This window comes from Cricetulus griseus, assembly GCF_003668045.3.
Source record: "Cricetulus griseus strain 17A/GY chromosome 1 unlocalized genomic scaffold, alternate assembly CriGri-PICRH-1.0 chr1_0, whole genome shotgun sequence".
Classification (NCBI taxonomy): Eukaryota; Metazoa; Chordata; class Mammalia; order Rodentia; family Cricetidae; genus Cricetulus; species Cricetulus griseus.
Window position 1 is genome coordinate 245,059,146 of NW_023276806.1, and position 21,501 is coordinate 245,080,646.

The 21,501-nt window shown below is 41.7% G+C and overlaps 1 protein-coding gene across 1 annotated transcript in view; it reads left to right on the forward strand.

The window, feature by feature from the left end:
• Positions 1-21,501, forward strand: part of Sh2d4a (SH2 domain containing 4A) — a 60,000-nt gene that overhangs the window by 15,930 nt on the left and 22,569 nt on the right. The window contains exon 4 of the mRNA XM_027388895.2: positions 504-645. Coding sequence (XP_027244696.1) covers positions 504-645 — 142 coding nt within the window. The remainder of the gene's footprint in view (positions 1-503; positions 646-21,501) is intronic.

Genomic DNA, 21,501 nt, shown 5'->3' on the forward strand with positions numbered 1-21,501 from the left:
CAGGTGATTATCACCTTGGCTGGGTACCCTCTTCTAGTTCTGGGCAGCCCCACTGTGAGCTGGTGAGCTGAAGTTGGAACAGATGCATGGACCTAACTTCAGTGCCCCAAAGCTAATAGTGTCCCACTCCAATTCTCCTGATGTTAAAACTATAAATGAGCATACAGTGATGCAGGGGATAGTCTTTGAGTGGTCACATGAAGGCAGCATGTACTACTGGCAGCCTAGCTGAGTCAGGAGCTGGGTAACCTGGGTTCAAATCCTGACAAAACCATTATGTGGTCTTGGGTAAATTATAGTATTTTTTGAGCTTTTTATTATAATGCAAGAATAACCTGAGATGGTTGTTATGAAGAAAGTTCTAGTCAAAGACCTACTAGATGATAAGCACAATAACAAGCAAGCTGCTGCTGTTTTTCACATGGTTTGATTGTAGACATCTGCTTGGGGAGGCCTGTTCCTGTTGAAGAATGTTTTGATCATTTCCCATTGTTTCTCTGCAGGAAAGCTCAGGCTGCAAAATCCACCAATAGCCAAGCACTAGCAAAGCTGGAGCCTCAGAATGTCACCCAGAAAGCAGCTGCAGAGGAGGCATCAGGGCAAGGACCCAGAGCAACACCAACCAAGAATGAAGACAAAGCCCATGTGAGTCTTATCTACACACCAATGTGCAGAATCCCATATCCTGGGAGGGGAAGGGAAATGCCCATTGACACAAACGGACCTCGCACTGGAAGCTCAATCACCTCTAACCTTTAAGGTTCTGTCATTCACCTTATATTGGTGGGTAGGGGCATTTTTTACCTTATACTTCATGAGTATGGTTAAGCTTCGCATTTCCCCCAATGGGGCTGGTCCTAAGAAGAAACTCTAGTACTAAAGTTTCACATTTTAAAGGTTTTCAATCCCCCCTTCTATAACAGGAGATCATAAACTTTTTGTTGTTGTTGTTGTTCACTTTTTTGTTTTTTTTTTTCTCAGTAAAAGTCACATAGTAAATAAGGTAGGCTTTGTGGGCCAAACAATCCTTGTCATAAGTGCACACAAATGATCAAGTATGGATGTGTTCCAGTAAAACTTTATTCACAGATACACAAAGGACAAGACTCAGACCATTACATTAGATTACATAATGTTGAGTCTTCCTTTTTTTTTTTTGTTTTGCAAGTCACACATTTTATTAAAAATTTATTTTGTGCCCAGTAGAAAAGCAAATTTTGAGTCTATTTACAAGCACTATGTATTTACATATATTATTTTTTATTTTTTATTTGAATTAGAAACAAGATTGTTTGACATGACAATCCCAGTTCCCTTGTCCCTTCCATTCTCCCCTACCACCACCACCCCCCAACTAAAACCCTACCTATCACATATCCTTTCTGCTCCCCCTGGATGGTGAGGCCTTCCATAGGGTGTCATCAGAGTCTATCTTATCCTTTGGGATAGGGCCTAGGCCCACCTCCATGTGTCTTGGCTCAGGGAGTATTCCTCTATGTGGATTGGGCACCCAAAGTCCACACCTGTGCTAGGGATAAGTACTGAACAACTACAGGAGGTCCCATAGATTTCTGAGGTTTTCTCACTGAAACCCATGTTCCTGGGGTCTGGATCAGCCCCATGCTGGTATCCCAGCTATCAGTCTACGGAGCAAGAGTTCCCCCGATGTTCAGATCAGCTGTTTCTGTGGGTTTCACCAGCCTGGTCTGGACCCCTTTGCTCTTTACTAGTCCTTCTCTGCATCTGGATTCCAGTTCAGTTCAGTGATTAGTTGTGGGTGTCAGCTTCTACTTCCACCAGCTGCTGGATGAGGGCTATCAGGTGGCATATAAGTCAGTCATCAATCTCATTATCAGGGGAAGACATTTAATGTAGCCTCTCCTCTGTTGCTTAGATTGTTAGCTGGTGTCATCTTTGTAAATCTCCAAACCTTTCCCTAGTGCCTGATTTCTCTGTAAACCTAAAATGTCTCCCTCTATTATGGTATCTCCATTCTTGTTATCTTCTATTCTTCCCCTGAGTCTTTTTTTTTTTTTTTAATACAAGGACTCTAAACATGAGTATCCTTTTGACTTCATGGACTCTGCGTGTGATGTAGGCACAGTTGCTTTCTCCACAGAATAGAATTTTATGCTAAGAACTGGTATAGATTCTTTTATGGACCAGATACTTTAGAAAGCTCAGATATAATTTGCTTCTTGGATTATAGTTTGGAAGAACAATAAGCTGTATTACAAAGTACAGTATTCTGCCAGAAATTTAATTACACTATGAATTAACAGAGGATTTACTGTTGTTTGACTTACATTCAAGTCCATGTGTTTTATAAGTGACTAGGGCAGCTGTCTGAAGCTCCCTTTGAGGCTGGCCCTCGGGGATATTGTTATCTCTGTCCCTCCTACCTTCTGAGTCTGATAATATTCTAATCATTAACATGACTCAAGGGTTACTATGTGGCAAAGGCAGATCAGGCTGCAGAATGTCTCCTTCAGTGGCCACAATACTGTGAATTAGCTGGTGTGTTTCTTTGTCCATTTTACTTACATTTTTATGTACCCCTGTGCACATGTGAGTACAGGTATGTGTTCAGGTTTGTGGAGGCTAGAAGACAATCTTTAGTGTCGTTGTGAAGAAATCCACCTACCTCATTTTAGATAGGGTGTCTCATTCCACTGAAGCTCTCCAGTTAGACCAGACTGAGGGTCAGTAGCCAAGATATCCTGTTTCTGCTTCTGCAGTGCTGGCATGGCATGCATCACCCAACATCTCTACATGGGTTCTGAGGACTGAACTTCAATCCTCACACTTGTAGAGCAAGGGCTTGACTGACTGAACCTTCCTGATACCTCTGTCTTTGTTTGTCTTACAAATGAGGAACCGGAGGGTAGGTTTGGTTAAGCAACATGCTGAAGGTCTTGTTCATACCTAGGTCTTCATGGTCCCTGAGTTACTCCTCAATTGTTAGTACTTTTTTTTTTTTAGAGATTTATTTATTTGTTTTTATTTTATGTGTATGAGTGTCTGTGTGTATGTATGTACATCGTGTATATGCATTGCCTAATGAAGCCAGAAGAGGGTGTCAGATTTCCCGGAGTTACAAACAGTTGTGAGCTGCCACGAGGGTGATGGAGCCAAACCTAGTTCCTCTGGAGGAGCAACTAGTGATCTTAGCTTCTGAGCACTGCCTACTCAACTATTGACTCTTACTAGTTAGTGTCTGTGCCCTTACTGGGAAAGCTATGAAGAAACACCACTTCAGTCCAAAGTTCTAAATTTTGGTTTGGATCCTCACGTCAGCCCTGAGGACTTCCTCATCTTCTCAAAGAGGCTCCCAAGCTTTCTCATACTTAGTGTGGGCTCATCATATTTTACACTAAACTCTCTCCAAGCCACTGTGTTTGTAACACCCCTAAAGTGAAGAGTGCTGGCAACAACAACCTCAAGGAACACCAGGTGTGCATGCTTATCTCTGTGCTGGGATTACATTGTCAGAGTAATTACATTTTTCAAAACTAAGATAAAAGATGAAAATAGCAACTAAGCAGCTTCCATAAGCAAACATATCGTAAGCATAGAGTGGCACTATCCCACAACTTTGTCTGATAAAGTTCCAAATGGAAAGTGGTGGTGGTGGGGAATAAACATTTAGGTTCAAGAAATATGGATGTTGGCGAAAGTTTTTTGTCTGTTTCTGCTTTCCCCATTTTGGTATGGGGGTTCTGTCAAATTCTGCTGTGATGTTGGCAATAGGATGCCCAGGGAGGCTGTGATCTTTGCATTGAATGATTGAATGACTCCTGTATGATCTACTGAGTGGCAGATTTATATTTTGCTTGTAACCCTTGCCTATGTTACTACAGTGTAAACTAGCTACTCCATCATGGTTTGGTATGTCAGCCAAGGGAGACTAATGCTATCTAGTACAATTTGTGGATGAGTAAAAGATATAGTAAATACAAATGCACCAAGTCGATCCCTACCACCTGCCAGGTGTTTGGCTGACTCCCTCTCCTCCTCTTTCAATAATAGTTTTAACTTATAGAAAGCAAGGACAGTATTCCAAGCCTGATTTAATTACTAATTTCTTTTAAAAACTAAAGCCTCAAGTTGGAGTCAAAATAACCACTGCCGTCAGGAACTTTACTCATGGGAGGTGGGGAGAGATTTAACTAATGTTTAATTTTGCACAATAATAAGTGCTCTGAGGGAAAGTATGGGTTTCCCTGCCATAGGACTTGGGCCAGTGCTTCCTGAATGGCTGTTATGAGGACTTGAACAAATAACTCTTGGGGCTACAGTTGGAGGCGAGGGCAGCATGGAAAAAGACTTGCAGAAGGGGAAGTGTGAGTGTCTTGTACAGTATGAGCGGGCAAGCACAGACAGGAAGGGGGAACATCAGGGTTTTACTCTATTTTCAGAAACAATTGGAAAAATCATCCATGAGTTTTGAACAGCTTTACATTTTGAAAAGAACTGGTCAGTCTTACATTACCATGAGTGAAGGGACAGATAGCACAGCCAAGCCTCTAAACTTCCTGTCTAGGGAATGGGAAGCCACCAGGATCAACAGGGGTTCCTGGAAGAGGAGTTGTGGTTTGGACATGGGAAGGGTTTCCCACGCTGCCTACTGCAGTAGACGGGGTAGAAGTCCATCTTACATACAAGCACACGTGGTTCACCGTAGAGATTTTTCTAATGCTGTAATTTCAATTCCCATTCATTTCATAACTTCTTCTGACATATAAACAAAGCAAGTACAAGGATTTCTTTTATAAAATAAAGAAATTGATGGTCAGATGGCAAGATATGCCTCCAAATCATAGATTGGAATGCCCTTGTTTTGTGAATCTACCTCAGTCTCCACTCTCATGATTCTGGTATGTTTTTAGACATGACAAAAATATATGTCTCCATATCCTAGACCTTTTCCTTCAGATGAGAACTCCTGTAGGAAGAGGCCAGAGTAAGGAGAGTCATCATTTTATTTTTTAATTAATTTTTATTTAAAGTAAAAGCATTCTTATTTTACATACCAATCCCAGTTCCCTCTCCCTCCTGTCCTCCCATTTCCCCCACCGTCTCCCCATCCCACCCCCATCTACACCTCAGGGAGGGTGAGGCCTCCCATGGGGGAAAATCATTTGGGGCAGGGCCTAGGCTCTCCCCTCTGTATCTAGGCTGAGAGAGTGACCCTCCATAGGGAATGGGCTCCAAAAGCCCATTCATGCACTAGAGATAAATACTGGTTCCACTGCCAGAGGCCTCATAGACTACCCAGGCCTCCCAACTAATACCCACGTTCAGGGGGCCTGGTTCTGTCCTAAATTTGTTCCCCAGCTGTCAGACTGAGGTCCATGAGCTCCCAGTTGCTCAGGTCAGCTGTTTCTGTTGGTTTCCCCAGCCTGGTCTTGATCCTTTTGCTCATCACTCCTTCATCTCTACAACTGGATTCCAGGAATTTGGCTTAGTGCTTAGCTGTTAATCTCTGCTTCTGCTTCCATCAGCTACTGGATGAAGACTCTATGATGGCATATAAGGTAGTCATCAATCTCATTATAAGGGAAGGACATTTAAGCTACCCTCTCCACAGTTGCTTAGATTCTTAGTTGGAGTCATCTTTGTATATTCCTGGAGATTTCCCTAGTGCCAGAATTCTCTTTAAACCTATAATGGCTCCCTCTATTAAGGTATCTCTTTTCTTGCTCTCCTTCTCTGTTCTTCCCCCAATTTGACCTTCCTGATCCCCCATGCTCCAGGAGAGTCATCTTATATGTTTCTAAAATAAAATCCAATTCCCAGCTAATATTTTCAAGTTTTAGCAGCAGTTTATTCTAACTCTGGAATGAAAGGATATTGTGTTTAAAATTCCATTGTCTTACCAGGCCTAAACTCTGTTATGAAGAAAATGATCTCTAGATACAGTGTGTGTGTGTGTGTGTGTGTGTGTGTGTGTGTGTGTGTGTGTGTGTGTGTGTGTCTGTGTGTGTGTGTGTGTGTGTGTGTGTGTCTGTGTGTGTGTGTCTGTGTGTGTGTGTGTGTGCCCATGCTCCACTGAGGCCAGAGGAAGATGTCAGATGTCCTGCTCAATTGTTCTCTATTCTATTCCTTTGAGACTTCACAGAGGTGTTGTTTGTCCATGGCCTGGCTCTAGCCTTTTGCTTCTCACTCTCAGTGTGCTGTGCATAGGTCATCAGAGCTGCCTGGTTGTTCTGCATGATGGGGAGAAGCTAAGTCCATGTGGTGGATTATGTTCCTGGGAAAATCTCCTAAATTTGGGGGACTCTGGTTTTTCATCTATAAAAGCAGGGAAGTAATAATAAGTAATGAAATATGTGTGTCATGAAAACAGAGGGAGAAAGGGGACAGTGAGAGGGGACAGAGGGGACAGAAGATGGTAGTAAAGTGGAGAATAAGCAAAAGGTGACATAGGAAAGTGTCAAGGTCAACTCCAGTTCTTTATATGAGAATTCAAAGACTTGATTCAAATACCTGCCCTGTTTATCTCATGGGTTTTTGGTACAAATCATATGAGGTAATGTATTTAGAAGAACTTTGAGAACTGCAAGTCCCAGTGACTAGGAGGGGTTATTTTCAGTAGAAACACTGGAAACTTGGCCTGTGCTGGCTGCTGTGTCCTGCCTGACTCCATGCTTCACTGCCTTGCACTCTTGGGCTGGTTTGCGTGACTCACTCCTTCCCCAAGTGACTAGTCTTCCATGGTTCAGCACGTGTAATGGCGGGCCTTAGAGAGCCTATGGGGTGGCATAAAACGAGATCTTCCTCCTTCTTGAGTTTTAATTCTCCTGGGGAGAAGGGAAGCATCTCGAAGCGAAGGATGAGGCAAGGTTTAATCAGGTTTCAGGAGAGAAGTGGTCACTGGTTTGGGTAAGGGTAGGCTAATGGGGGGAGGATGGCAGGCTACAAAGGCAGATGGGTGAGCAGGAGGTTTGGGGAGCAGAGTATCAATGACAAACGTGAAAACACAGACCACATTGTGTGGGGGAGCCAGGGAAGAGAACAGCCTGACTGGGATCAGGCACGTAGGCTAGGACCCAGGAGGGGAGTGATGCCAAGAGGCTACGTTCTGAAGGTGGAAACAGGCTTATCTTGGGGATTGGTTCTGTTACTGTAAAAACAAATAGCAATGCACTTAGTGCACTAAAACAGTAGCAATTAAAATAGGCTGGAAGCCTAATGTGGCATGTTTACAGTCTTACAAGGCTGAAATCATGCCACATGGGCAGCTGTCTGGTGGTTCTCAAGAAGAATCTACACTTGTTAGGACTCATAGCCAAATGGGCCATCTAAAAGCAATGTTCTCTCTCTGCCAGCCATGGCACAGTTAGCTGATGGTATCAGAAAGGGAACAGTTGGCTCCTGGAGGAGGCTTGCAGCCCTTCTCTTTCTATGTGGTCCTTCCAAAGGTGATGAAGGCTGTTTCTTGCTTAGAATCTCCTGCTTCCCTTCTGCCGTCTTTCTGACCCCTACTGGAGAAAGTCCTCTGCTTTTAATAGCTAATGGGTCCTAAGGGACAATCCAGGATAATTTCTCCACTTAGACCTATCGTTTGTAATTAATGTCTATGAAGTTTCTTTTGCCATCTAACCCATGTTCTGGGGAACACAGTGTGGCTACCTTTAGAGGCCAGTCTGTCTACCATGCCTGAAAGGACTGGGCTCAATAGTGTATGCCTTCTACTTATCAAAACACCTAGGCCAAGCTATGTTTCAGAATTCAGATTATCTCAGACTTTATCCAAGAAATGTGAATACATGACCCCATGTTGGGTCACATAACTGAATGCAGGAGACACAAATTTTGGCAATAGTTCAAGGTTTCTGAACTTACAGTGAACAAAGATTAATTAAAATCCAATGTCTAATGAATCCAAGGAGCTTCTGGTAGTACTGGCTTTGATTTGGCTGTGTCACAGGACTTCAGTGATCATACCACATGACCACTGTACTCCCATTACTCCGTTAAGACTGCAATGGGCACTGCTTGGATGCTGCTTGGAATATCTTAGCTCAGATTTGAGAGGACTGTGTTGTGAGTTTCAGTTTTTACTGTACATGCACAGTTTTTTCTTCTTATAGAAACATAATTGCTTAACTAAGGAAAACAAAGGCTTTCAGTATTTTCCTATAGTCATCCCTCAATATGTATAAATTAGCATATCTTTGGACTCCATCATTAGAATGTTTGATTTTAAAAATTGCTTTTGCTGTTTGAATTGCCGACTTCCATTTTATATAAAAAGTTGGCTTGGGATTTGAACAGAATTTTGAGTAATTTCTGAAAAGGCCCTAAAAGTACACCTGCCTTTTGTACTATATACTTATGTGAAGTAGTGTCCTCACTATTGATGATCATAAAATAAAAATAGCGTTTAACCCAGAAAAACATTGAAGATGCTCTTACAACCTGAAGAAACAATTATCCAGCCTATATTGAATTATTTATGCACAAAATAAATCTTATTAATTTGCAATTTTACTTTCATCTTTAATCATTGGTAAAATAATGTGTACCAAAGAATTGTTTTAAAATAAATTTCTTCATGATTTATCATCAGCAAATGTTTGCTTTGTATTCCTACTTTACATATTTATAAACTGCGGTCACAGAGCAGTTTCTCAGTTGAGATGGGTCACAAGTGGAAAAGTTTATAAACTCCTGTATTATACAATGGATAATGCTCCCCAGAAAGTTTTGGGGAAGCATCCTATAGTCAAACATTATAAAAATTACAAATAACTCCATGGTATTGCAAGTCAGGTTTCCCTTTGCATAGCAGTTGTACATTTTCAGAGCCTTTTAGATTTCAAAACTGTCAAGAAAGGATTGTTTTTGAGTTGTGGTAATTAAGAGCAAGTGTGATAAAGTAGAATGAGAATCACGGGCTTTCTGTCTGACTCTGAGACAGCAGACATAACTTTCTCTGTATGAAATGAATGGTATTTAGGCAATGCTGTAAGTACAGAGCATACCTGCACACCTAACACCCTCACCTAGTACTGTAGCATCTTCCCTGGAGAGTAAGTCAGCAGAATACTCTAGGCAGCCACATGATGTCCTATGGTTTGGCCGTAGTGAGGGAATCTGATAGCTGAGATTTCTACTCATGGTCCCTTCCAGTGATAAACATAATTGTACTTCAAGCCAACACCTCATCTGCATGGCCTGAAGAGTGTTTTCTTAAATCACTTCTAGCTATTGAGTAGGGTTTCCATGCAGTTTCAATGGCTATAGTCATTGACACCATGAGTTCAGTTCTTTCGTATTGAAGCAAGAGGTAGACGTGTGATAGACAAGGTCAAAGCTAACTCAATTTTCATGAACAGAGAGCACATTATTCTTCAGGGAAGAGGCAAACCTGTTCTGAACTCCTTTTTAACATACCCCTTTACCCCTGACTCAAAAACTCACCTCTTGGTCACCCAAGACATAGCTGTTCTTCTCACATCTAAAGTATGTAGAGAGACACAGGTTTCTATCCATGGAAGAATTTCTGCAGTTTTAACCAGAACAGTAAACAGCCAGGTCAATAGATTTGACTTTGGATTATTTTATACTAAAGTAACTTTGGGCTATGATGCCTTTATTAGCAAATGACCTCATCCAAAGGCATCCTTTACAGAACAGTGGAAGATCTGTTCTCTAGTTCTAGAAATGGAGCATTTCTGCCTCACCCGTCTAACCACGAGAAACAAACTGGAGGTTTCCCAGTTGAATATTTTGAACCCTGTTGTGAGGGTGAGAAAATATGAGGTCCAGTCTTGGGGCATCATCTTTCTATACACACAGTATGATGCTCACAAAAGATTCCTTTAAATAATATATCTACTTTGATTTAAAATTTTCATTTATCAAGCAATGTCCCAAATTGGCTGCCCGATGGTACTAGATACCTATTAGACTTGTTGCAAGTACAACAGGAATGGTATATTTTGGAAAAAGACATTTTCAGTGCTTACAGGAAACTCTGTGACTTGAGGAAAGAGCTGGCAAAGGATCCATTTCCCTTTATAACACAGAGATGAAATGGAGTGAAGTCATTCCTTTACACTGGGAGAATGTGAATATGAAGCTTGCCTCATAAACATGGGTGGGGAGAGTAAGACTCACTCACTGAAGTCCCTCAGATGTGCGATCTTCTCGGCAGCACAGATGTGATCCTCCTCACTCCTCTGGCGATCAGTCACAGGCAAGAGGGTCTCACTGATTTGTTCATGTTGAGGAGGAGGCTGTGCTGCTAAAATTTCTTCCTAGGGGAACACAGATGTAAGCAATGTCTACCCCTTCTTCCAAGGTCCCAATTACAAACTGAAACACAACTTCATCCACATTTATTCTGGGGGAAACCAATGAGTCTATTGGACTTCCTTACAGAGAATAGATGAAGGTTACTTACCATGGTATGGATGTGTTTCCCCAACAGGCCACACCTGAAAATTCTTTACCCAGCAAAGATGAAGGCTTCTGTAGTTTGAATTCTTGGGATCACCACATCCTAAATAATGACAAGGAGATTTCTTATTAATCATAAGAACTTGGTCTTAGCTTAGGCTTGTTCCCAACTAGCTCTTAAAACTTAAATTAACCTGTTTATATTAATCTATGCCCTACCATGTGGCTCTTTACTTCTCCTCCATACTGTACATCTAACTTTCCCATGTCTCATTGGTGAATTCTCCCCACCTCTGATTCCTCCCAGAGTTCTCCAGAAAGTCCTGCTTATCCTCTCCTGCCTAGCTATTGCCCATTCAGTTCTTTAGTAAACCAATCAGAAGGTGCCTTTCACACAGTGGGATCAAAAACCCTGTAACAGGAACCCCCATTGCTGCATATATGGTGTGCCCACCCCCACAATCTTCCTTAGGCCACATGCAATTAAGGTAAGGTTACATACAACAGGTGGGGAAAGCAGATCAATGTTCCAGGGAGGGGCCTGAGACTCTTCACATCCTCCCTGAAGGACTGTAAACAGACAACTAGCCTGGCTGGGTTGATATTTTGTAAGCCAGCACAGCTGAATGCCCCAAGAGGGCATTTCCTTGCCTCAGAGGATGGTCTTTCACAACAGGCTGCTAGAGCTGAGGATATGGCTTTTGTTCTGCAAAGTTGTTGCTTTCTGACTTTCCCTTCTTTTAGGCAGGGGTGATGCAACTGAGGAATCTCACAAGTGATTCTCTTTCCTATTCTGCCAGACAGCTGCGGTTCTGAGCTGATCACAGTGAACACTCAGGTGTCTGTCACTAACTGTAGGTAACAGTGGCAGAACTTCACTGTCACCCAGCTGGGTTCTGAGATAGACAGCATGGGAACAAGATGCCATTTCCAGGCAAATGCAAGTACGATGAGGGATTAACAGGACACAGAGAGGATGGTAGATGTGGCACTGTGTGAAGCCCTGACCCAGGGAGCTGGGTGGGAAATATTTGTACCCTGAAGCTGCATAGAGCTCTTTGGGGACACTCAGTAGGGACAGCTGTCTGAAGTTTCTCCATGTTTCTTCCCATTTCCTGCAAGAGAATTTGGGAGGACAGAACAGGAGAATGGCAGACTATGCTAATTTAATTTTTAAGATGAGACCTTTGTGTTTCTCTGTTTACATGCAAAGGCAAAGTTTGGGGACTCATTAGTATCAGGAAACTGACTGCCCTTGTCACTTCAGGGGACCTTGAATAAGACTATATTTGCTCACTTTTGGACTTTTATCTCTAGGGAATTATCCCATAGTTTTGCAGAAATGACCTTTAGAGGCAGCCACACAGCAAAACAGCTGGGGTTATCTGTATAAGATCTATACAAGAATTGTCCCCTCAACATTCCATTGTGGGACTATAGACAGTCAATGGTGGCTGGGAGAAACGGGTGTCATTTTCTTCCTTGGTGTATCCACTAATCCATTGGTTGCCTCTGCTCTAGTTAACTTCCCACCCACATTCATGCAAGCAACTAAAACTCAGTGAGGCCCCCTCAGAAACATCTGGATCCAAAGAAGTACAACAAAGTAAAAGGAAAAAAAGAAGACCTCTCAGATGCCAACAAGAGTCTTCTGTATCTTATTTCCTTTAACCAAAAGGAGTTTAGAATTGAGAGCTCTCAACAGCATGTGGCCCCATAAGGCACGCTATGCACTTTGTATACACACAATATGAGTGCTACTGGCAAGCACACAGTAGTTACCTGTAAAGGTATAATGAAAACCTTCCACTTAGCTCTTCCTTCTTCTGTACTGCCTTTCCAAACCCAAGTTAAGCCTGCTGTCTACTCTGCAACTATCAAAGCTGGATTCTAACTGTTTGCTTCAGGAGTGAAAGGCTGAAGACTAGGGAGATAGCTCACCTGGTAAGTGCATGCCTTGCTAGCAGCAGAACCTGAATTTGATCTCTAGAGCCCACTCTTTTTATTATTGTTAAATCTGGGCCTAGTAGTGGGTAGGGCCTGGTAGTGGGTAGTGCTCATTTGCAATTCTAACTCCAGAGTGGAAGAGATGTGTGGATCTCTTGTGCTTGCAAGCTATCCATTATAGCCTACTTGCTGAGTGTTGGGCCAGTGAGAGACCCTGTCTTAAAAAGCAAGATAAAGACTGTCAATACCCCTGGGCAAGGATAAGACCACTACATGATTTTGAGACAAATTTGAAGCAAGCATTAACTAAAAACTGTCCAGGATGATGGACTCTGGCCAGGTCCATTCATGGGGTTCCCAGAGAATGGTGACGAGTCACATTTTGCAGAAGCTTACATTCCTTACATCGGGAAACATATAAGCCTACATATTTCCTAATCAGGGGAAGCACATATCCTGATATACTTCCTGCCTATGTACCTCTCATCTACATGTGATCAAGCACATCCAGTGCAGGTGGGTCAAACCAACTAGTTTAGGGGAGTGAAAACTTGTGGCTTGTTATCTTTTTTGACAACAGCCTCCAGTATTTCGGGAAGTATGTGGCCTTAGAAAGTGGCTTACAGGTCAGAGACTTTTTTTATGGATCTTTCAGTCATAGCAATTAAAACTTAAAACATAACTTTGGCACTCACAAGAGAATTGACGAACAACAGGTAGTTCTACGTGTGTGTGTGCACTCGCACACAGGTGCAGGTGAACCTGCTCACACACATGAATACACACACACATACACAAACACACTCAAACAAAGTGAGAGTCTAATATGGACTATTTCTTTGAAGGATCATAAAAAGTATGTGCAAAATGTTTTTTGTTTGCATGTTTGCTGTTTTTTTAAACACAGATGCCTCAAAGTTTTAGATTTTCTGTAACTTTGGGCTTTCTGAAAAGTATGGAGAAGGTGGTGAGCAAACAACTCTGCACTGATGTATGTGTGGCAAGGAGGAGAAGCAGGCACCTACCCTAAAGTAGTCATCAGAGTCTGGGGTCTCTAGAAACATGGAGGCGACCAGCTTCCTACTGCAGTTGCCATTATCATGAGTCATTTCACAAGTCTTGGAATACCAGGGAGTTGAGGACACACTTACAGTGAGGAGCCAGTGTAAACAGCACAAGGAAATCCATTTCTGAAGTTCAAGCTAGAATTTGGAGGACAGAACTAACCATGAATAGAGAAGAGAGATAATTCTCCCCCCAAACTAGTAACTGTTTCTTTTGATATAGTCCCTCCCAGAATATATGAAGGATGCATTTCGGTATTGCTTTTTATGAGAGATAAAATACTGGGTGTGTCAGATAAAGACAAAGAAAGAGCAAGTGTGCTTATCTTTCTAATTCAAGAGCCAAGAGGAGAGCTATAGGGAGCCTAATGCAGTTACCCCAGTACTTTTGATGTAGCTAATAGAATTCAGGATAGTTTACAGAATAAGATTTTGTATAACACACACGCACGCACACACACAATGCTAGCACTTTATAAGCCAATGTAGCTGTTCTTCTTAAAAAGAAAAAATGCAAACAAAAAGCACCTGGTATAAGAGACTAATAGAAAATAAATTAGAAAATAGGAAAGACACACCTCCAGCACAGCAGAAAAATTTACTCTTGAGATTGATATGCTATGAAGTTTGTGACACACCCTTACACAGCTTTGCTTTGCACCCAGTTTCATGTTGTAGGTGGCATTTGCAATGACTCACTCACCCAACTCATTGGTAGAACTGGGGCGGTGCGGGGGGAAGAAAGAAGCAATTTTGAATCAGTAGACCAAAGGTCAAGTTGAGCACTTGGAGTCAGTCGTTATCTCTCTGGGACTGGGTTCTCAGATCTCTAAGATGAGGGTTACAGTAGCTGTGTGTCACTGGACTAATTAATGTGTGAATCAAATATATACAGGAAGTGTTTTACAAGGTATCATGCATGCTATGAATAGCTATATTCTACCATTATTTGTGGTTTCCCCACCCCATTGATCAAGCTTCTTGAATCAGTTACGTTTAAGAGCCTGATTATCCTCACAACCACAGTTCTTGGATTCATAACTGTGCTTGAACAACCTTTTTTGTCATTCTTTTCTTCTTTTAAAACTGTTTCATAGAGGTGAGTGCAAGAGCAGACTTTAAAACTTTGCATCTGCCATGCTTTGCCTTGACAGCCCTGCCTAGCTGATTGCATTTTCTGGGATGTCCACATGGCTATGGATGTAGGTCTGCTGGGAGGAAGGTGCAAAGTCAGTGACTGAAGTTCTCCCGAGTAACCATTCAGCACTCTGATGTGCAGAATAAATAACTAGAGACTCAACATGATATTTTGTTTAAAGGTGTGTCCTTAAATCTAATGTATTGTTAGAGAAGTGATTCTCAATCTGCGGGTCACGACCTCTCTGGGGATCGAATTGTCCTTTCACAGGGGTTTCCTAAGGACACCAGAAAACACAGATAGTTACATAACAATTCATAAAGGTAGCAAAATTACAGTTATGAAGTAGCAGAGAAAATAGCTTTGTGGTTGGGGTCACCGCAACATGAACTGCATTAAAGAGTGGCCGTGTTAGAAGAGTTGAGAACCACCTTGTTAGAGTCTGTTTTACTTCTCATTTAGAGCATTTAGCAGTCCAGAGTGATTTGCTAGAAAAACAAACTAGACAAGTAGGGAAAATATTCCTTGTTTTCCTTGTCCTGGAGAAAATTTTGGTATAGTCTCTTTTTAAAGAACACATAAGTATTTTCAGCAATAAGATTTCACCTTGCTAGTCTGCTTGCCTTGGGAAATCTCTATCTCTCTCTCCTGGTAGTTCATAAGCAAAAGGCTAAATCGCAGTGTGCTCACAAGCTAAATATTATAGATATCTATTAAAGTGACGGGGTAGAGGGTGGTCTGGTTACTTTGCTGACTGGTCAGGGAAACAGGAGACTGCAGATATTTACGGCGCTTGATGTCACTCTGTCTTGATTAATAACAAACCTGGATTGCTATCTTTTAGTGATTGAGCAATCATTTTGTAAATTTTTGTGTATTTTTTCATTCACCCAATATTTATGATGCTTTATTAAGTGTGGGTCAATGTTCTATTTTCTGTAGAAGACTCACTCTGGTAATGCTGGACCAAGCCGGCATTGTATTTGTCCTTAGAGAAGTTATTACTCTAAATAGTCTTCTATTTTTAGGTTTTCATAGTTAAGAAGTATAGGAGAATGGGATAGTTAAAAGTGCAATCGTTTGCTTTAGAAAATAAGATCTCAGTTTTATATTAACTCATTTTTATCTTTGTTCCCAAAATATGAATACAAAAACCATTTCGTTTATTGGAGGCTTCTGATTTAGTTGAAATGAAGAATCCCTGGCATTTGTCTGGTCATATAACCCTATTTTTAAATAAAGTGAATGTTAAATGAATGGTTTTGCAAATCAATTTTACAAGTGAATATAATTAGAATAATCCTTCTTCTATGACACCTATTCTCCTGGGGGATTGCAGCTTGCCGGCTTATAATAACTATGGCATCAGCAGCATCAATCTGTAACCCAGTTGCTTATGTAGATGAAATGGAGATACTTCCAGGTCTAATAGCATTTAAAGTATACTCTCATCCATCCAACTGGGTGAGCTGCACTCCTAGGTTTAATTGAGACCTTCATTCTGACTTGGTCTGCAGGAGGCTCTGTAGCCTCTATCCTTATTAAGTTTCTTTGGATATTTCCTGCTTTATTTGGGGGAATTTTTGTGTAGCTACTATTAAAGAAATTTATTTTTTTACAGAGAAAACACAAAGCTGATGTGATTGCTTTAACTCTGGGCATAAAGTTTTCAATATCTGCTACATTTCTTTAGGGAAACAGGTAGAAGATGGCTATGGAGGCTGATGTGTGTGGGAGAAGACCCTCTTGTTCCCACTGGGAGAATGAGTGGAAGAAGCTTTAGATACAGAAAGGACATGGGCTTGAGTCTCTGCCCTCATACCTGTTAACAGGTTACCTCTCCTCTTTGGTAAAGGGATGTACCTGTTTTGACATTTGATATAAAGGTCAAATTATACACTGACCTGTAAAGAGCTTTATAATCTGAAGTTATACTGGTAGAGGGCACTTTTCCTCTATTTCTTTTGTATAGGAATAAGTGAAGACCATACTAATCATCTTCAGAGTGAACCAGAACCAATCTCCAAGCAGCTCAATCTTCCCTTGAGTGCTTAAGGGGCTGTCAAATTTCTGAGATTGTCTCCCTCTTGTATGGACATCATAAGCCATCCTATTGGAGCCTGTTAAGCAGGGTGGTTTTTAATAAAGACATTTCTTGGATGCATTGTTTTCAGCCTATTACATTACCCATGGAGCATCTCCTTGGCTAGTAAAATACATGTCAGTGTATTTTAGTGGACATGCCTTATGTGAGTCTTAAGTCCTTCATTTTACTTCCCCTAACCCTTTGAGAACTGCCAAAGCTTGAATCACCCTGAAAAGCAGAACCATTATAAACATGGCTGTTAGTAAGTATGACGGGTTTTAGAATTTACCACATGGTCTCAACATAGAAAAGTATTTAAATAGAATTATTCAGCTCTGGGGTGATTAATAAAATTCAGTTCCATATCAAAATAAGTCTACTTGAGAACCAATGTGTGCATCTTGGTTTTGAAATCAGAACCTAGAATTTCAAAGACAAAGAAACTCTGACACTCTGAGCACATCCTTGGGGGTATTCATAGCCATAGGGCTGGCTCTCTTCAGTTTCTGGCATACTTGCTTCCGCTGACACTGTCGGACACATAGTGTCTGCTTCACCATCAGTTATTTCAAGAATATTAACAAGCCTGTCATATCCGATAAATTCAAAACCAGTGAGCAGGTTGAAAATGCTAGTGAAAGAAGAAACAGAGAATGTTGGAGGTAAATTTTGAAAGTGAGTGCTGAGAAAACAATGCTGTGGTGTGCACTAGGGAAGTGGTCCCGAGAGACTCAAGGTGACTCATACAAGGGGTTCAAAGTGGTATGCCCATGCAGTAACGGCACTCAGCAAGAGATAAAATGAGCAGGTGGTGGCATTTGATACAGCACACAACACTTCTGAATAAGTGGTCAGAAGTGGACATGCCTTATGTGAGTCTTAAGGCATTAAGATTAAATGTCTGCTAGCTTCATGTACTTCAGTAAACACTTAAGGGACTGGGAGTCAATAGCTGGGAGGAAAAAAATGTTGGTTCAAAAATCTCTTGTTTCATGGGTGTATCAGTCACCTTAAGAGCTAAGCCTTTATGACCTGTGGCTTTAGACAGTATAAACGGGTGAAGTCCTAATTCTAAGAGTACAGCTAAGCACATCTGAAGCGTCATCTATATGCCCTGAGGAGGGATGAAGGTGGGATGTCTATCTGCCTCCTAGATTTCAACGCAAGAAACTGACCCTGTTTGGAATGTAGTGCTCCATGGGTCTTTGATCAACAGGGAAAGGGAGCAGAGGCTGTCTTCAAAGTCCACATCTCTGAGGACACACAAGAATTCAGGGATTTCCAAAGTCATCCAAGGAAGCTGACGAAACAGTTCTAACTTGTTTGTGATCAGGGAACTGGTCTCTGGACTCTGTTTTTGATGCTGAGCAGATGAGTGTTCCTTCATAATACTAAAATGAGGAAGAACAGGGTAAGTGAGGATTGGAAAGACTACAGGAGTCATTTGTTTTCAAATCGTAGGCATGAATGATCTTATGGCCTGCATCTGGTTTTCCTATGACTACAGTGTCAGCAGCACAGAAAGCATATACTTTACAAAGTCATTGTGTATTCCCACACAACTCTGAGACACAGGTTGTTCACTTGAAAATGAGTTCTGCCAACAAAGATCTTGCCCAGAGTTAAAACAGTACTAAATCACTAATACAACACTGTACCACTATAGGCCTCCCAGTGGCTAGCATGCACTGGTAAAGTTAGCATAAATTCAACTACACACCATGAGTTAAACAATTCTCAGTAGAAAGCCTGAAATGTGCTGTCAGTACTTAATGGCCCATTTGATCAACTAAGGCAGTGAAACCTCTGAAAAACTAGACCCAGGATGTAATATACACATACTAACAAATAAGGTTACTTGTCTCTTTTAATATTGTAGGGTGTTTGTTTGTTCTCAGTAGGGCTTGGCTCTACAGGGTCACTCCTTAAATTAAGGAATTCTGTTGACCTCTAGAAGACATCCAAGCTCCTCCAGGGCATCATGGGAATAAGACATACCAAACATCAGCTCCTGGCTTTCAGTCATTCATTCATCTCTGTGATCTACTGAATGGAAATAGTGCTTTCCTGTGCCAGAGGCAGCTTGGCTCAGGAACTTGGGTGCCAGTGGGAAGGAAGACTTGGTGGGTCCAGATGGGAAACATTGATAGACCAGCTTCTGATATTACTTCATAGTTCTAAACACTATAAAAATGTACATGTTTTTGTAAGTTTTAGTCACAGTATAGTTTTTTCCAAGATATATTCAATAAAAGTTGGCAGATTCCATAAATCATATGCAGGCATATGGATTCCACCAGGTAAAATAGATTTGCATTCTGTCTTCAGGGGGCTAGATGCATAGCCATTTCCACTAATGATTCACAAATTAGTTAATTAGGATCACGCAGACATGAAATTAGGCAGCAGAATGTGAAACCTGTCTTGAAAGCCACAAGCACAGCTATTCATCTTTCCCCATTTATCTTGAGTTGGGAACGTCTTGGATGCCATGCAGTGAACAGATGCCAAGAGGTATCTGCTGAACTTCTTACTGAAGAGCCAAAACAGAGGCGAGGCGACATCCCCAGCGGCTATGAACATCCAGGGAAGACTGATTTTAGAGAGTGACAAATGGCCTATCAAGTTGGGCATCAACTGTGATTCCTGCTCAAGTGGCTCATGTGCCTGCTGTCTCTGTGAGCCTCGCTGCTGGGGATGAGCAGCAGCTTCTGCTGCCAGTGTGCATTGAGCTGGGAGTTTCTTTGGGTCTGGGATTGCTTTTCCATCCATCCAGACATGACCTTCTCCCTAAAGAACATGCCCCACGGTTGTCTTTCCATCAGCACAGAGGCTGTGCTTTGATCTACTGCTGTTTCAGCCAACAATTGTGGCTCCCCAGTTACTGGCCTGCTTCTCTGGCAGCAGGCAGACTGCTCAGGCCCTGGCCTGGTGGTATGTCTGTTTCCACAGGCACCGGCTATATTGCTTGCCACCAAATATAGCTTTTTAATTAAATCTCTATCATTCTATGTATCAATAAGACTTGGAAATAAAAGGCTGGGGTGAAAACCTGCTAGCTCAGAGAAGTTGAGTAGTAACTAGCTGACCCTTTCTCTTATTTGGTATCACTGAAAGAGAGCATCCTTCTGGTCTGCCAAAATAACAGCAAAACACAAACCACAAAAGTCCTTCCCTACTACTTCCTATGTGTCTGCCTATCATCTTACAGACACCCCTTGACTCGTTATGATAGCTTCTGTCAACTGGTTGCTAACTTGGCTTCCTGACCCAAGGTTCACTTTATTTAATGAACACAAATGCAAACTCGGGGTTTACAGTGTAATGGAATATCCTACAATGCCCTACTTCTGCCACTTTATTAGAGTGCTATTAGAACACAGGCTGTTCACAATGAACTGGGGATAGATTGTGGTAGGATCTGATGCACAATAAGTCTGAAAATTCATGACAAAACATGCCTAGAAGTTCCTGTGGACCACGTGGTCTAGTCCCTAACTCTTCTTTTATGACACCAATTAATGGAGGGGCAGCTTACAGTTCTGGAACATCAAGAAATCATCCTGAATACAGGGATGGAAGGATAGCCCAAGGATTAAGAGTGCTTGTTGGCTGTGCAATCATGAGGACTGCAGTTTGGATCTCAGCATCCACATAGAAAGCTGGGGTCACACACACACAGACACAGACACAGACACACACACACAGACACACACACACACAGACACACACACACACACACACACACACACACACACACACACACACACACACGAATGAATTAATGAATAAATAAACTATTTAAAAGAAATACTGTATTTTTGGAAAGTTAGTTCTTGTGTTCATATTGACAATGAAAGGCAGCCTCTATCCTTCATCTATGGATTCAACCAACCATGCATCACAAGTATTTGAAAAACATTGGATTTGCATTGGCCATGTATAATAAGCATTTAGAAAGTGTTTACCTTGCATTATGATTAGATGATTTGATGTAAACACAAGGAAGCATATAGGTTAATTGCAAACACTGTGACTTTCAGTTTTGTCAGGGGGTCCTAGACACCAGGGAATGACTACATTCAGGAAATCGGTGGAAAATCCCTAATTACATCGTATCAGCTTAAATGATGAAAGCTGAGAAAGTCAAGCCATATATTAATTCAGCAAATATTGCTGAATGCCTGCTATGTACAAGGTATGTGTGTGGAAATTGAAGACATATTTTATGATAAAATTACATAAAATTGCTTCCCTTCAGGAAGCTTATGCTCTGAATGTGGGGGGTGATAAAAAGATAAATTTATCTGTCAAGTCTTGTGATCATAAGAAATCTGGAGAAAATAAAGCAGAATGTAGAGGCTGGGAGATACTGGAAGGTGGGTCGTGGTTGGAGAAGACCAACCTGAGGAGGTGATGCTGGAGCAGAGCTTTGGAGAGGCAATGCCAATGGATGAGAGGGAAGTGTGGTCCAGGCAGGAACTCCAGGCACGAAGACATGGAGGAGAAGCATACTTGATGTGGTCAAAGCCTGATGCCAGGCAGTGGGAGAGGATGGATGAGACAGTGACCCCCAGATCCCATAGAACAAAGGTGATGAAACAAGACTTGCCCTTTTAGACATTAGAATCTTTGAATAAACAAAAAGGTCAGGGCCGGATCTCACCTGCTATTAACTTGTGAGGCTTATTCATTTCATCTCCGTCCCTGCTGTGCCCATATAATTAAACTGTGGAGAGGAACGAAATGGGTTTACTAAATACAGCACTCTCGGACATTTGATTATCACCTATCTACCAAGCACTCTCTGTGGTATTTTCTTAATAGTTTTCTTTTAGTGGATTAACTTTTGAAAC